The sequence below is a fragment of the Haliaeetus albicilla genome, chromosome 2 (genome assembly GCF_947461875.1).
Source record: "Haliaeetus albicilla chromosome 2, bHalAlb1.1, whole genome shotgun sequence".
In the NCBI taxonomy this organism is placed as follows: Eukaryota; Metazoa; Chordata; class Aves; order Accipitriformes; family Accipitridae; genus Haliaeetus; species Haliaeetus albicilla.
This window is the reverse complement of record NC_091484.1, coordinates 63,292,044-63,304,387: the sequence shown is the minus strand read 5'-3', so window position 1 is coordinate 63,304,387 and position 12,344 is coordinate 63,292,044. Positions and strand designations below refer to the sequence as shown.

General features: G+C 48.5%; 1 protein-coding gene across 1 annotated transcript; it reads right to left on the bottom strand.

Annotated features, from left to right (window-relative positions):
- Positions 1-2,861: 2,861 nt before the first annotated feature.
- On the bottom strand, positions 2,862-7,696 carry BAMBI (BMP and activin membrane bound inhibitor). Its single transcript, XM_069777840.1, has 3 exons — positions 7,347-7,696; positions 4,106-4,396; positions 2,862-3,661 (listed from the first exon to the last, which is right to left on the bottom strand). The coding sequence occupies exons 1-3, from the start codon at positions 7,420-7,422 to the stop codon at positions 3,243-3,245; spliced, it is 786 nt and encodes a 261-aa protein (XP_069633941.1). The 5' UTR covers positions 7,423-7,696; the 3' UTR covers positions 2,862-3,242.
- Positions 7,697-12,344: the final 4,648 nt, after the last annotated feature.

Sequence of the window (12,344 nt, the reverse complement as noted above, 5' to 3'; positions counted from 1 at the left end):
AGGGAAGAGAGAAGCACGGGGGATGTTAAATTACATCGTGGACGTTTGATTTCATTTATTCCGATCCGAAAGATTTTTCAGTTAGAAATAGAGAGGGTTGTCCTCCTTACACTCCAGGGCTTGCAGAGTTTTCAAAGAAAGGAGTGTTTGTTATTGTCTGCAGGGGAAATCTGAGAGTGCATAGCACAATGACAAATCCAGGCTCCTAAGTCAAATGCATTTTAAAAGGTTAGCTATCACGTCGTCTCACCTCTTCGGCCTCCAGCCTCTGGCCAGGCTCTTCAGCTATTAATTAATGTTTGTTCCCAGCCTCACTAGGTCACATGCAGTCGGTGCCTAGGGCTGCCTTGTTGCACACCGGTATGGCACCCAGCAGCTGGGAAGCCCACGGAACATCACTAAGGTCCCTCTTTTGTCACAGGAATACAGGTTTTCTAAAAAGTGTAATGGACAGCTGCTGTTGCTGAGGTCTGCAGGTAACGTAAGCAGCCACTACAGAAATACTTACTAGTGATGCAGATGGCTACTGCTTGCTCCAACACCCTTTGGACTCTGCAGTCAGTAGTTTCAGTGAAAAGATTTGGGGCTTATTCCATTAACTCACATAGCTGCTGCCAGACAAGACACCAGAGCTCATAATATAGTTTCCTGAATATATGGGCTTTAAAATAAATTGGAAATCCAGATTTCATCCTTAGAAGACTCTTCAACAGCCCAGAAACTTCTAGGCCATATCAGCTACTACACCTAAGCTATACATACTACACCAGGTAACAGAACAGCCCCAGGAGACGGCAGCTGCAAACCTGAGTGCCACCCCCAGCGACTCATGGCCCTGCTCCCAGGACTGCAGGGGAAGGCAATCTCTTTTTTTTGCACGATCTCTTTTCTTCTTTAAAAGATCACCACAGCAAGAGGCCAGGTAGAGCATCCTGGTCTTACTAGCCTTTTAATGTCAAGCATAAATAGGCCCTTATGTATTCAAATCAGCAGCAAATAAGTGGTGAAGGTCACAGGATGCTTAAATGACTATACAACATGCTCCCTCGGATTTCTGGAGAAAGCACTCGAAAGGTTTAGCCATCAGATCTTCTAACTTGTCTAGTCATCATAACTACTGGTGCAGCTACGCCTGACAGACAGTATTTCAGCTTTGTCTCTTTCAGCACCAAGTTCCCAGCCAGTCATTCCCAAAAATAATACGCCTGGCAGAACAGACAACTGCCCTAGACTTTCAGATCAGTGCAAAGGAAGGGCTGAGCTCTTATAGGAAAGCAGCAGTTTGAAAGGTCAGCCAGAAGACCACAGGCCAGATTCCAACAGCAGTTGCAGCCACGTAATTTCTTAAATTTTAGCTGCAGAAAAAGGTAGAAATCAGAGAACACAGTTCTCTGCATTAAAAGCAGCTCTCTGTGCACTTCCAGGAAGTAAGAAGAGTCAGCAGCTTGAGGTACACAGGGGAACTAATCCTTCTAAACTATAATTTAATATTGCAAACATGAGCATAGTGGGACCTCAGCATTCCCAAGGCTCTCACTGTACTCAGGCGGTATGAGTGCTTAACTGTATGGGTAAGTTTGCAATATTGCTACCTCTGTTTGTGCAGCCAAGTGACCAACTTATCTCCAACAAGCCTACCGCATAGTTTAAGTGTACTTCCAGAAACACCAACTTGTGACCTAGAGGGGCAGGTTTCCCTTGCTTGCATCCCTTTGCATTTCAGGCTGCATATCCCAAAGCAATCTACCATAGCAAGCAGTACAGAAGATCAGAGCACTGCTGCAAGTTTGTTGTAACCCCATTTGTGCCATCCCCTTTGTACTGGTGGCAACAGCAGGGACTCAACTCTACAACCTGAACAGAAGGAGGCAGAAGCATTTCTAAAACTATTTAAAACATAAAACTTGGCAAGAGTAGTATGCATTTATCTCCCACAGCAGCCTTTTGGACCTTTCTTTCACCATGATGTGGCATCTGCCTTTTAAGCAAGTCTACTTTAATTACCACAACGAAGTCTAATAAAGCAAGAAAAATAAATACAATAAGATCCTTGGATAATCCAGAGGTTTTGTTTGGTTTTAGCAACTAGGTATTGAATAAATGAAATGATCATGTGAAGCCAACTAACCGAAGGAGTAAGAAACAACTAAGTGCACAAGTACTGGCAGGGAAGAAAAGCCACCTATGCAAGAACAGCATAAAGGAGGAGCCAGAGATTAAAGCGAGTACACTGTTGATTCTTCAGTCCCACACAACAGTAGCAGCATGTGATACTGAGTTACACTATAAAAGAGCAAGGCAGATGTTTTTCACTGTGCCCAGAGGGGTTACTAGCAGAAAATAATAATAATAAAATATATATACATGCAGCAGGATAGGCATTGTGGTTTGGGGGTCTCCCTTCCCTTCCCCCTGCCACCCCACCCCCCAAAAAAGTAAAAGGTACAAAAGGAAAAAAGATCACAGAAAATAAGAACTGTAAGATGAGGAAAGAAAACCAGATATAAAGAATTAGGAGCCACTTTGATGTGTTTTGCACAGGGAGACAAAGCACTTCTTCATTAACAGAGAGAAAGAAAGAGTTATCACGCAAAGCTGCAGAAGAATTCACTGAGGTTATGAGCAAAATGCAATAGCCAAGAACCAAGGATGTGGGTTCACTGCTACTTGAAGTATTAAACAATAAAGCTGACACTTTTCATTCTGAAATAACCACCTAATTACCCTCACAGAGTAGGAAAATAGACTCTGTTTTCAGAATCTAATTGTTATGCACAGCATTACCATGCATACCACCTTGATTTGCTTCCTGCCACCACCCCCAAAAAAAATTGTTTTCCAAAACAAAAGTCACAAACAAGTTTCAGACAAAATATATATATTTTAAAAAAATCTGTACAATAAGTCAGGAAACATAGGAGCTTGCATACAGTTTATTATAATAACTCAGTTCTCAGCTCCCTACAGTTCAGATAACCCTGGTGACAGTGTTTACAACTTCTAATTTTTGCTTTCATAACTTTAAAGCAAACAATACATTTGAGTGTATTTTACTCTGTGCAAATAAGACAACTTTTGGAATCCTTCAGAAGAAATATCCAAGATTGTTTGCAGAGGTCCTTTGTTTCTCAAAGATGATGTATGAGAGTTTTTGTTTTAAGATAAAGTGCTCCTGTCCAGCAGAACCCAAAGGCCTTCAAGAGTTCAGAGAGTAAGTTTAGCTCAGATTAAAAAATAATTGGTCATACAAATTCCAGCTTCCCATGTCCGCTGTACATTCCCCAGTGGACTAGCGAAAGAATTTTATCATTGCTGAGGTCTGAATGTCTCATTTTATCACAGGTCATGCAGCAGTTCTCGTGACCAGTCACAGGCACCATGCATTCCAAGTCCAACTTTGCCACCTGCCCTTTTTTCGAATGATGTCCATGAAAACTATAGTGCAAACGGGAGAGCATTTGCTGTCGTTGATCTTGCAGTCTCTTATTTTCACTCCTGAGCATCCGCAAGGCCAGCATGATAAGGAGCACCAAGATTAGCCCACCAGCTATAGGAACAGCAATTACAGCTGCCCTGAACCATAACTCTTTTGAAGAGGTCAATTCCTGCACCTTGGTGATGAGATTCCTGCTGCTGTCATGCTGATATCTGCTCCCTTGTCCTGCAAAGGGGAAAGATGTGAAGCTTATTTCAGTATCAACAGCTGGTTTATATACAAGCAACTGCCTTAAATGTCACACTGAAAAGTTTAAGGAGCCATAGCTACACACTCCGCAGTGTCTACAGAAAATACTCCTATAAAGAAAAAGATGAGTTTCTAAGGCTGCTTATACATGGAATTTCTTACCCTGATAGCCGATTTAACCAGGAACACCATTGCCATTGCTTCTTAGAAGCAATGTCAAGTTGGCAAGACAGACCTTTAAAATTAATGTAGACAAAAAAAGCTACTCAACTGAGATGCTCCCCCACATCCAGCCACCCGCTTCTCCCTCTGGTGTCTCTGCTTCCATTAACAACTAAATCAATAACAGACATACAAGGTTTTGACTGTCACCAGCCTGATGGCCAGAAGAGAGATTTCACTGAAGCTTCCGTGCCCTACCTGAAGTATCGCCCCTGGAAGGGGACAAAACATCATGTAGTCCTCTGTAATTGCACATATCTTCATGACAGCATTCCAACGTGGACACAGTGGTGGTGCCAGAGTGGTTTTGTGCTTGTTTGGCTTGGCAGATATCAGCTGTGCTTGCAATAGAGTCCAAGCAGCCATGAGTAAGCGGGGAATGCGTATTCTGAGGATCAAGCAGTCTGGAGAAGCAGGCGCTAAGCTCAGATTTGCACATATAGCCGGTTGCAACACAGTGTGCAGCATCACAGTAGCATCTGATTTCACCTAAAAAACAAAAATTGTGCAAGAAAGGTAAGAGTTTGGTCCTTTAAGGACACCTCATTAGGTACTCTTATTAGCCGCAAGTATCATACAAGCAAACTCGGTGCCAGTTTTGGGGTACCCCTCTAGACTGTAAATCCACAAAAGCAGGGGTTGTTTCCTTCCCATCACTGTACAGTGTCTACCTCATTGTAACCTTAATCCCTGCAAATGCCTTGGGGCACTTGTTTTAATTACTAGTACTATAGCCCTTTGAATTAAAGCAAGAACATTTCACTAAAACAGGGATTGGGGGCGGGCGGGGGGGGGGGGGGGGGGAGGAAGGTCACAGTGGCTTTTTTTCCAAGGTAAATAACTAACAAGCCCATTTTATAGCTACTTCCACTCGCTGTCAGCAGTTGCATTAAACCACATTTAAAATGAAATCCCAGTTTTAAAAGCAAAACACACCTTCAGTCCTATAAGGAAGTCACATTTATGTTTTAAACCATTACTACAGGAACAACATTCTATTTTTATAAAGGTAATGCTTCTTTTAACTGGGCATAAGCACACAACAAAAATACTAGGTTTAAATATTTGTGTGACAAAAAAAAATCGGAACTGCCGAATTGTTTATTACCTCTCAATACTGTGCCAAAATTTAAAAGGTTTAACTAACACCTTATAAAGCTATTAGCTAGAGCCATTACCATCCAAGTCTCCCAGTCAGGAAGGTTTTTACTGTGTGAAACTGGGCAACTATTTGCAATTTCTCCAGAAAGAGAAAAATTCTTTAAGTAGCCATTCATGCAGAAAGGCTTTTTTATCAGTATTATAAAACAGAAAGAGTGCAGTTTATAATTAATCTGTTTGCCAAAGTCCATGTCTCTCAACTCAAATGTAAAGTTATAAAATGGGGTGAAATTGCAAGGCTAAAAGCTCCCCCTTGCCCCTCCCCAATTTTGCATGCAATCCAACATGCGGTCAAAAGGGGAAACACTTAGACTGAAAATCCTCTACCGGCTCTACGAAAAATCTCTCAGGAAACCTCAAAAATTTCTGAAGGAAGCGATAAAAAAGTTCCCTTCATAAAACTCTTCATTTTGTGCTCTCCAAACTGCTCTGGTACGAATTATACATGTCCTGTGCTGTAGGGAAAACTTACTCTTTCTAGGCAAGTTGCAACTCAAATGTAATTCAATGTGCCATCGATCCAAGGTTCAGGAGGAAGCCAGATTTTGGAGCCATCCTTAGAAGAGTGGACTTAAAACTCCTTCTAATGCACCTGGTGTACTTGCCACCATAGTGGCACCAAGGCTTTCAAAGTCAACTGAATTGTCAGATGTCTTCCTTCTATAGTCTGCACTTCAAAAATCAGTATCTCCAGGCTTCCCTGCTGCCACCACTTCTTATGATGCTTCCTACCACCCCATACCTAAAGAGTATTCTGAAAGATGTTAAAAGTCATCCCAACCGAGTTAGCTTCCCCCTCTTCAGCCCACCTTAATACTTTCCCCAAAACGCTACTGCGGGCTCCAGGCCTTGAAGTTCCCGCTGCTCTTTAATAACTCTGCTTAATAGAAGCCAAATGATGGAGTGTCTCACTGTCTCCAGTCCAACTCCCTTGGGCTTTTAGACCAAGTAACCTAATTTTTTGTGAATTCACACACACTGTCATCCAGCATGCTATGGAAAAAAGACTCAGTCATTTTCTAAGCATTCTATGCGAAATCTTCCCCCTACGCTCTCTGAAAAAAAAAAAATTTCATCATTTTCTCACTGTATGAGTGTTAAAAATAAGATGCGAACAAGAAACAGCACCAGAGCCGACAGTCCTTTCGTGAGTCTCAGCACAGCACGGGACGAAAGTGAAACAACACGCACACTTCCATTTTAACTGTTTATACAATCACGCTTAAAATTCTACATTTTACTGACCCAAGACAAACTTATAAACAAAATCTGACAAGCTAGTCATCAGGTTAATTCAACTGCTTTTTAATTAAAGCCACGTTTTCAGTGAAACAGAATGGACTTTGTATCACTGTATTAAAACTGCATTTCTGTCAATTCATAAAGTTTCTTCCTGTGCTATGCAAAAGGCCAGAAAGGGTATTTAGTATTTTGAAACAGCGAACAATGCCCTTCTGTTCCCTCCTCTTTCTTGTTACTGTATGTAGCTATTAAAGAAAAATGTCTGCTTTTAGTCAAGATGGCTACAGGAGAGACTGCAGGCTTCTCTTAAAGCTTTTGAAGTCAACAGCAGCCAGAAGTCTGTGATCCCCTAATTATATCATTATCAGGCACATAGTTTCAGTATCTGCGACTTCACATCACTCAGTCACTCCCTGTTCTGCCCGCTTTGATGGGGCCAGCGGGCTCCCCCCTGCACGCTGCAAGGGCTGTTATTTGGGGTTAATTACAGCCTTCCTTCCAAAATAAATAAATACCGTCGCACACCATCGCCGCGCTAGCTTATCCTTTAACCTCCTCCCCGGAGCACGGCGATCACCGGCAGCCGGCGGGTCGCCTCTGCCCCGGGAGGGCGCTCCGCGGGCGGCCAGCCCCCAGCCCCAGCCCCAGCCCCAGCCCCCAGCGGGCGGCTGACAGGGCAGGGCGCGGCCGACCCTCGGCGCCGCGGGCTCGCCCGGGGCCGGGAGGCCGCTCCCGCCTTGACAACCGCGGGCCCCCGCGCTCGGACGGGCCGGCACCGGCGGCCAGGTGGGGAGGCGGAGGGGGCCGGGCCGGGCCGGGCGAGCCGCCGCTGCCCGCCGACAAAGGCTCGGCGAGGGGCTGCCGAGACCGCGCGGGCCCCCGCCGGCCGCGGCGCCTGAACGGCGCCCCCGCGCCCCGCTTCCCTCGGGCAACAAGCCCCCGCGGGCGCCGCGCTTCCCGCGGGCGCCGCGCTTCCCGCGGGCGCCGGGTCCCCGCAGACCGCGAGCCCCCTGGGGCTCCCCCGCCGCGCCCTCACCTCTGGTGAGCAGGACGGCCATGGCGCACAGCTCCAGTTGCAGCCAGATGAAGATGTAGCTGGAATGGCGATCCATTTACCCGCCCGCCCGACCCGCGGCGCGGCGCCGCGCCGCTCGCCACAGCCCGCAGCGCAGGCACGGCCGAGCCGCCGCCGCCCGCCCCTGCCCCGCCGGAGCGCCGAGGAGCCGCTCGCCCGCCGGCAGAGCCGTTGCGCGGCCACCGCTGCGGCGGGCAGGGGGGACGGCCGAGGCTCTCCGCCTTCCGCTGCCGCCGCGGCGGAGGCCCCGTCCCCAGGAGCAGCAGGCGCGGCGCCTGGCACGCTGCGGCCCGCCGGGCGCTGCCTCACTGACACGGCGGCGGCGCCTCCCGCCCCGTAAATACGACCGGCGCCGGGCGCGGGCCGGGCCGCCGCGCCCCGCCCGCTGCCCCGCCCCGCCCCGCCCCATTGGCTGCGCCGCTCGGAGATGGGCGGGGCGCGCCGCGGGCAGGGCCGCCCCGCCCCGCCCCGCCCCCCCCCCCGCCGGCGGCGGGCCCGGCCCCGCGGCGCGACGTGCGCTCCCGCCCGCGGCGCCCCCGGGCGGCGGCGGCGGCTCCGGCTCCGGCTCCGGCTCCGGGCGGGCCGGCTGCGCGGGCTATTAACCCCGCTTAATTCAATGATGGGCACTAAGTGCAGGTCCCCGGCCCCGGGGCCCTCGCCGAGATACCGATCGCTGGCGGCACGGAGCGCCCTCGCTCGCTCGCCGCGTTAGTTTCGGGGCTCTGCGGGGGCGGGAGAGCGGGCTCCGCCGAGATCCCTCGAAATAATCCCCTCACCGAGGCAGCCGGCAGCGCCGAGCTTCATAAGCGAATGGGACGGCTCTGGCTGCGAGCTCGGCGGAGACGCGTCTAATGGATACCCAGCGCCGCCAGCCCCCTGCTTCGGGGTCGGAGCGGGAGGCGGCCGAACCCCCCCGGGGCTGCCCTCGGTGCCCCCGCTCCCGGCGCTGCCACCGGGCCTCCCCCGCGCAACCGCTGCCCGCCCTCCCCCGGCTTCTCCGCTCCCGAGGCTCGAGGCCGTGCGAGGGTGCGAGAGCGCTGCGCCACCCGGGATGCCAGAAGAAGTTTCGCTGCAGCCGGGGCTTCCTTCCCAAGGTTGTGGAAAACCTGCGCTCGGGCTTGACGCGGGGCTAACGGCAACTCGGCCGGCACCGGGGGGGCGGCTGCCGGCTCCATCCCCCCGGGTCCACGCCGCTCTCCGGCCTGGGATGCACCGTGCCCCTCGGGGTGGGGTTCTGCGCCTCCTGCTCAGCCCCCCGGGTTTTCCACGGTGCTGTCACGTCCGCTCGGCAACGGCAGGCCCGTGGGTCAGAGCCATTAGCAAACACACCCCACGGTAACTCTCTTCTCCTTCCAACATTTCCTTTTGTAAAGCAGCTGTCGGGGATGGAAGCACGAGGCGACGCTCCACCGCCCGGCTCTGACACAGCTCCTGTGTGTCATGTTTAGCTTGGAGAGTTTTCCTCCGTGTGTTGGTCCTGAAAACAATGTGCCCCATAGTTCGAATTTCTTTGCTAACTTAGTTTTCTCCTTTCTGTTCTCATTACATTTTATAAGCCTTGATTTCTACAGCACTTGCACACCGACTGTTTCCCATTTATGGGCAAAATGCGTTAAATATTTGGGTCCGCAGCTAGCATGAAAGCTGTTGGATGATCTGTCGATAATACGTTAATAGCAAAAATGACTTTAGAATTTGAATTGGAAATGTTTTGTGAGCCTTTGAAGACATTTTCGATTCGGGACGTAATACCTTGTGACAGAGACATTCCTCCCCTGAAAGAGAAAGGAGGAAATATGAAATCTGAGACCGAGATAACTCCAGTTTACTTTGGCAGAGAGGAACAGACTGGATCTCCAGCTAATTAGTGCTGATGCCATCACACGTTATGATGGTTTTACTGTGAGTCTTGCGATTTGCATATGTATAAGATAGATATACACGTGTGCTGCACCGCAGTCTTTACACTTATGTTATACATATTTGCACTCCACCACAAAGTAATTTTCTAATTCTTGTTTCTGTTTAGAAATTACAAAAACAGCAAGATCAGCCAAGCCATATCTCCCACTCTGGCACCGGCTATCAGACACTCATTTGCAAACGTGCAAAAATATAATTCGTTATAACTTCGAATCATTACAGCAACATGTGCAATTCTGTTTCTTCTGTTCCTACCGCTGGTGACAAGCGCATTTAGCAGATCTCATTTGTTAGACGCGATACCGACAGACTGGAAATGGCTTTTATTCGTGGAGCCGCATTACTGCACTAAGTAACATGAGAGACTCCCTGAGTATTATAAACATCCTGGCCGAGGGAGCATGGACAGACTAACCAGAAGGCAATGTGCTCGAGATCAGTTTTGAGCAGCAAATTTCACTGACAGCTGTCAAGTTTGAATTGTGAGGTACAATTTACCGTAAAAAATTGCTTATTCTGTATGCTACAGGCGTGCTTGATGTACCACAAGTGGCGGAGGGGCTGCAGGGATCACTCCCCAGCCTCAATTCCCCTCAAAGCAACTAATTTAAAGACCCTTTGGGGAACCTGTGGATCAAACCAGAGCATCAGGAGGGTTTGACTGACTTACCGTGTCTCCTCACTCGCTGCTACTCTGCTCAGGGAGCTGCGCAAGGATTGCGTGGGGTCCTCTGACAGACCATAACATAAACAAAATAATTCAGCTTCTGCAGCGCTAATCTGCTTTTGTTTTAGAGGCAAGAGCACACAGGGCCAGATTGGCCTGTAAAAAAGGGACAGGAGACAGACCCAGCACAAAGCAATAATAACAACATGTTCTGCAACCAGAAGGAATGTGGGATAATGACTACAAGGAACCATCAAGGAAAGCGTCAGGAGCCCGAGGCCGCATGACATGTCTCCAGCAGCCATGGGAGAGCAGCCTGGAGCCTCCGCTTGAACAGACTATGCAGCCCCACAGAGCACAGGGCTGCTCCCTCCCACCAGATACGGTGAAACCCTTTGAAACCAACACGAATGAAGGACCTGGTTGCAAAATCAGCCTCTGGGCACCTCAGGGAAAGGGACTGCTTCGGGAAGCATCTCACAGCAGAATGTTGCCCTCTGCATCAGCTCAAAGTTGTGTCACAGATGAAAAATTTTTCTTTAAGAAGATGAGATTGCCAACCAAAAGAAGAGATCTGCCCAAAGAGTCTTTGCAGGCCACTCAAATGCTGGTTTGGTTCTTCGTTTCACAAGCTAATAGTTGCAGCACCAATTTTCTGCCAGGAGGACTTAAGAACTGATGAGTCCTTCTTAAAGACAAGTTTCAAATGAGCATCCAAGGTCCTAAACTATTCCACACCAGGACTTCTCCTATCAGGCAAGCAGCTGCTCAGCGCAGGGCCTGCTTTCCCCTACAGTCATATTCAAGAAAAGGCTCACTATTTTCCACCAGGAGCATGTGAGCAGTGCAGCCAGGCAAGAGTCTCCCTCCCAATGTCAGGTGGTGAAATCCCTCCAATGAAATCCCAAACCACATCTACCACATTCTCCAGAAGCTCCATCTGCTTGAGACCCCTAGCACAGGCAGGAGAGGATGACTGGCATGAGGGGCTTAGGTCTTTCCTAGATCAAGGAGGAAAATAAGACAAGCCAAGACAGAAGTCAACCTGGCAGCACTTTCTGAGTATGTAACTTTGAAGAGAAAAGAGAAAAGCTGCTCTCTGGCTCTGGGAACCCAGCTTTAGAAAATTCAACCTCCTCCCTTTGTATTGCTTCTTTTATGTATTCCCTTTTTCTTTTTCACATGAATTGGCATCAATGCCTGTCCCTGCTGCTGCTGCCTACCATTTATGGGCCACCAGCAGCAGCATGCCTGCAAAACTGACAACAATAAGTTAAAACCTCAGCCTGCAGGTGCCCCTGATTTAAGCAACTAGCCCTAGAAAAACAGTTTGCAGTGAAAAGTAATTCCTTCATCTGGCAGCTTTGAACATTATCATGAATTCCTCACCCTCTGTAAACTTGTCTGGCACGCTGGCAACTCACCACCATTTCCCCCAAATGTTTAGATGTAACCCTTCCGTCTACCTCTATCAAACAACAACCATCTTAACACAGTATTCTCTGCTTGTTTGAATCTTTCCAACATCCCCTCCCCCCCAAAAAAAAAAAAAATTTAGGCAAAAAAGGAGATGGACACCAGCTGCAATTTGGAAATCCATTCTACATTCACCTCTAATAGTCAAGGCATCACAGCAGCCTTGTCCTGGGGAAACCTGCATTCCTCAGGCAGCTGAGGATTTGCATACTGCTGGATTTGCATGTGCACCTTGGCGTTTGCCAGTACTGCCACATAAGATGCTGGTTTCACTAGCAAGGGAAGGTTAGTACTGCTACACAGCAGTCATTTCAAATTGGTGTCACAAGCAACGTTCACGCACCATATCCATTCTTCTTTGCACCTTGCAATTATGATTCGGTTGGGAGTTTCTCATTTGGAAATGACATGAAGTTAAAAGCACTGGGACTGTTGAAAGCATCTTTGGAGTGATATTGATTGGAGTAGTATTTTTTGTCGTTGTTAACTGCTCAACACTAGCCAAACAACTTTCTTTCTCCAGTTATTTTGCTAGCATTTTGGATATGATACACACAAGCTAATTCTACTGAATTACCTTTATTTATGCTGATTATTGCCTTTAAAAAATAATTAAGGGTTAAGCTAGAATAGCTATGCTCAACATAAAGCCCAGGGGGCAGGGAACATAATATGACTCTATGCAATGTCTTTGGCTTCCCACTTACAGGGCTGGCCATGGATTTACTGAATCGAGTAGCCATTTCAGGCGCTAAGACTACGCAGAGTCCAAAGCCTGGCTCCTTCCCCAGCCGCTCCCCTGTGACAGACAGGCTGCCGAGCAGGTTCCCGCAGGTGAATAACTCCCAGGGAGCTTTATTCCCCCCCCTCCCCGTAACTGGGGCAGTTCAAAG